At 34.9% G+C, this 1,748-nt stretch overlaps 1 protein-coding gene across 1 annotated transcript; it reads right to left on the minus strand.

The window, feature by feature from the left end:
* Positions 1 to 519: 519 nt before the first annotated feature.
* Positions 520 to 1,524, minus strand: LOC147421370 (uncharacterized). Its single transcript, XM_086505135.1, has 3 exons — positions 1,066 to 1,524; positions 877 to 984; positions 520 to 807 (listed from the first exon to the last, which is right to left on the minus strand). The coding sequence occupies exons 1-3, from the start codon at positions 1,471 to 1,473 to the stop codon at positions 520 to 522; spliced, it is 804 nt and encodes a 267-aa protein (XP_086361261.1). The 5' UTR covers positions 1,474 to 1,524.
* Positions 1,525 to 1,748: the final 224 nt, after the last annotated feature.

The following is a 1,748-nucleotide window of genomic DNA, read 5'->3' on the forward strand; positions in this document are numbered from 1 at the left end:
TATGCAACATGCATGGAGTACTCAAAGCATTACCCACTACATGGTAATTCATACTTTTCTTCTTACAACCTATTTGATTTGTGTAAATATAATTTTTATGACATGCAACATATTTTACACGATCATATGCCCTGGTTCACAAAGCAATATAGATGTCCTGCAATATGGTCCACTCAAGGAATGGAAAAATCCCATTATCAAGCTCATGGAGCATACTTTCGACACACTCAACATGGCGGAGGAAAAAACAGAGCGAACAGCTTAAAAGAAGTATTTTTTTGGTTCTATAGAAGAGTCTTGCTACGAATAAGGGAGAAGAAAATTTCTAAAAACAAAAAACAAGCTCTTGCAATAAAGATATCCTAACAAATTCAAAGAAGACAAAGCTGGAAGGATTCTACTGCAGAAGCAACCTTACATCAGTGGAGATTGAAGAGAGTGAGGGATAAAAAAGTTTGGGTTCTACCTCAAGATCCGGAAAACATTCTATAAAAGTGTATACTTAATACAAATCTATTCTCAAATGATATCTTCAATGTCTTCAACATCTTGATCTAAACTTGAAGTGCCCTCTTTGTATTCAACCTGCTTCAAATCATCGTGTCGAAGTAGAAATCGTTTCTCGGAAGGAGAAATCTCTCTATAATGTTTAATTCCCTTTGCAAGAGCATATCCAGTATATGTTATATAACTTCCTGCAAGTGATCCTTGCATTGCATGACCATATCCAAAAACATTGATAGCACACTCTTTCTCCAAAAGGCTTACTTTGGTAGCATTTGGATGAAGAACATAGCCACCAATATACTTTCACAATGTCTTGTATACAAATAGAGGTATATAACCATCAAAGGAGTACTTCATGTGAAAAATAACTAAATCAGAAGAAGCAAGGTACTTAATGTAGTGCTTCAGAGCAGCATCTTTGGTAAGATCAACGACTCTAGATGACCGTCTTAAGAACTCATCTTTTGGTGGTTGAATCTACAAACATATAAAATCTATTAATCATTAGAAACATTGAAAGAAAAAAAAAACTTTAGCTTATACAAATAAATTTCTTACCGTAATGTTCTCATCTGACACAAGTTGATTTTCCTTCCAAAGATTTATCGAACCAACATTTTGTATTTTGAGATCTGGCTCCTGAATGATTGGTATATCTTTATCTTGTTCATCTTCATTTTCACTATCCGCTTCTGAAAGATGAGGATCTATTATAATCTCTTGTGCCTTGAGAAACTCTTCTTCGGTAGGCTCTTTATATTGAAGAGCTTCATTGAAACAGATCTCCAATGCTTTATGAGGCTCAAAGAAAACATCCAACTTGCCTAAAAGAGGATCTTTTTCTACAAAATCTTTGTATTTAACTGGCTCTTCATCGGTCCCAACATTATAGTTCAAGTTTTGTGTCAAAATAGCATACAATTCATCCTCTCGTAAACCAAATGACCTTTGGATATCTGAAAGCATTATATATTCTCCATGGCCAAGAGGAAAGCATGGTAGAATAGGCAAGGGCAATGTTCCTTTAAAAGTAGTTTACAAAGACTTCTCCAATGCAATACTGTCTTCTTGAATCCTAGAAAGTTGAAGACTCTCAACTTCTTGCCACTCTTTTTCTACATCAAGAACTTCTTCATTGTCTTGTTCATCTTTGATCACTTCACTTGATTTAGAGTTACTGTCATCCCTTTCTGCTTCTTCATCATCACTATCTCTTAAGAACAAAAACACAATGAACCCCA

The sequence above is a fragment of the Adiantum capillus-veneris genome, chromosome 28, assembly GCF_014529385.1.
Source record: "Adiantum capillus-veneris isolate H3 chromosome 28, ASM1452938v2, whole genome shotgun sequence".
Taxonomy (NCBI): domain Eukaryota; kingdom Viridiplantae; phylum Streptophyta; class Polypodiopsida; order Polypodiales; family Pteridaceae; genus Adiantum; species Adiantum capillus-veneris.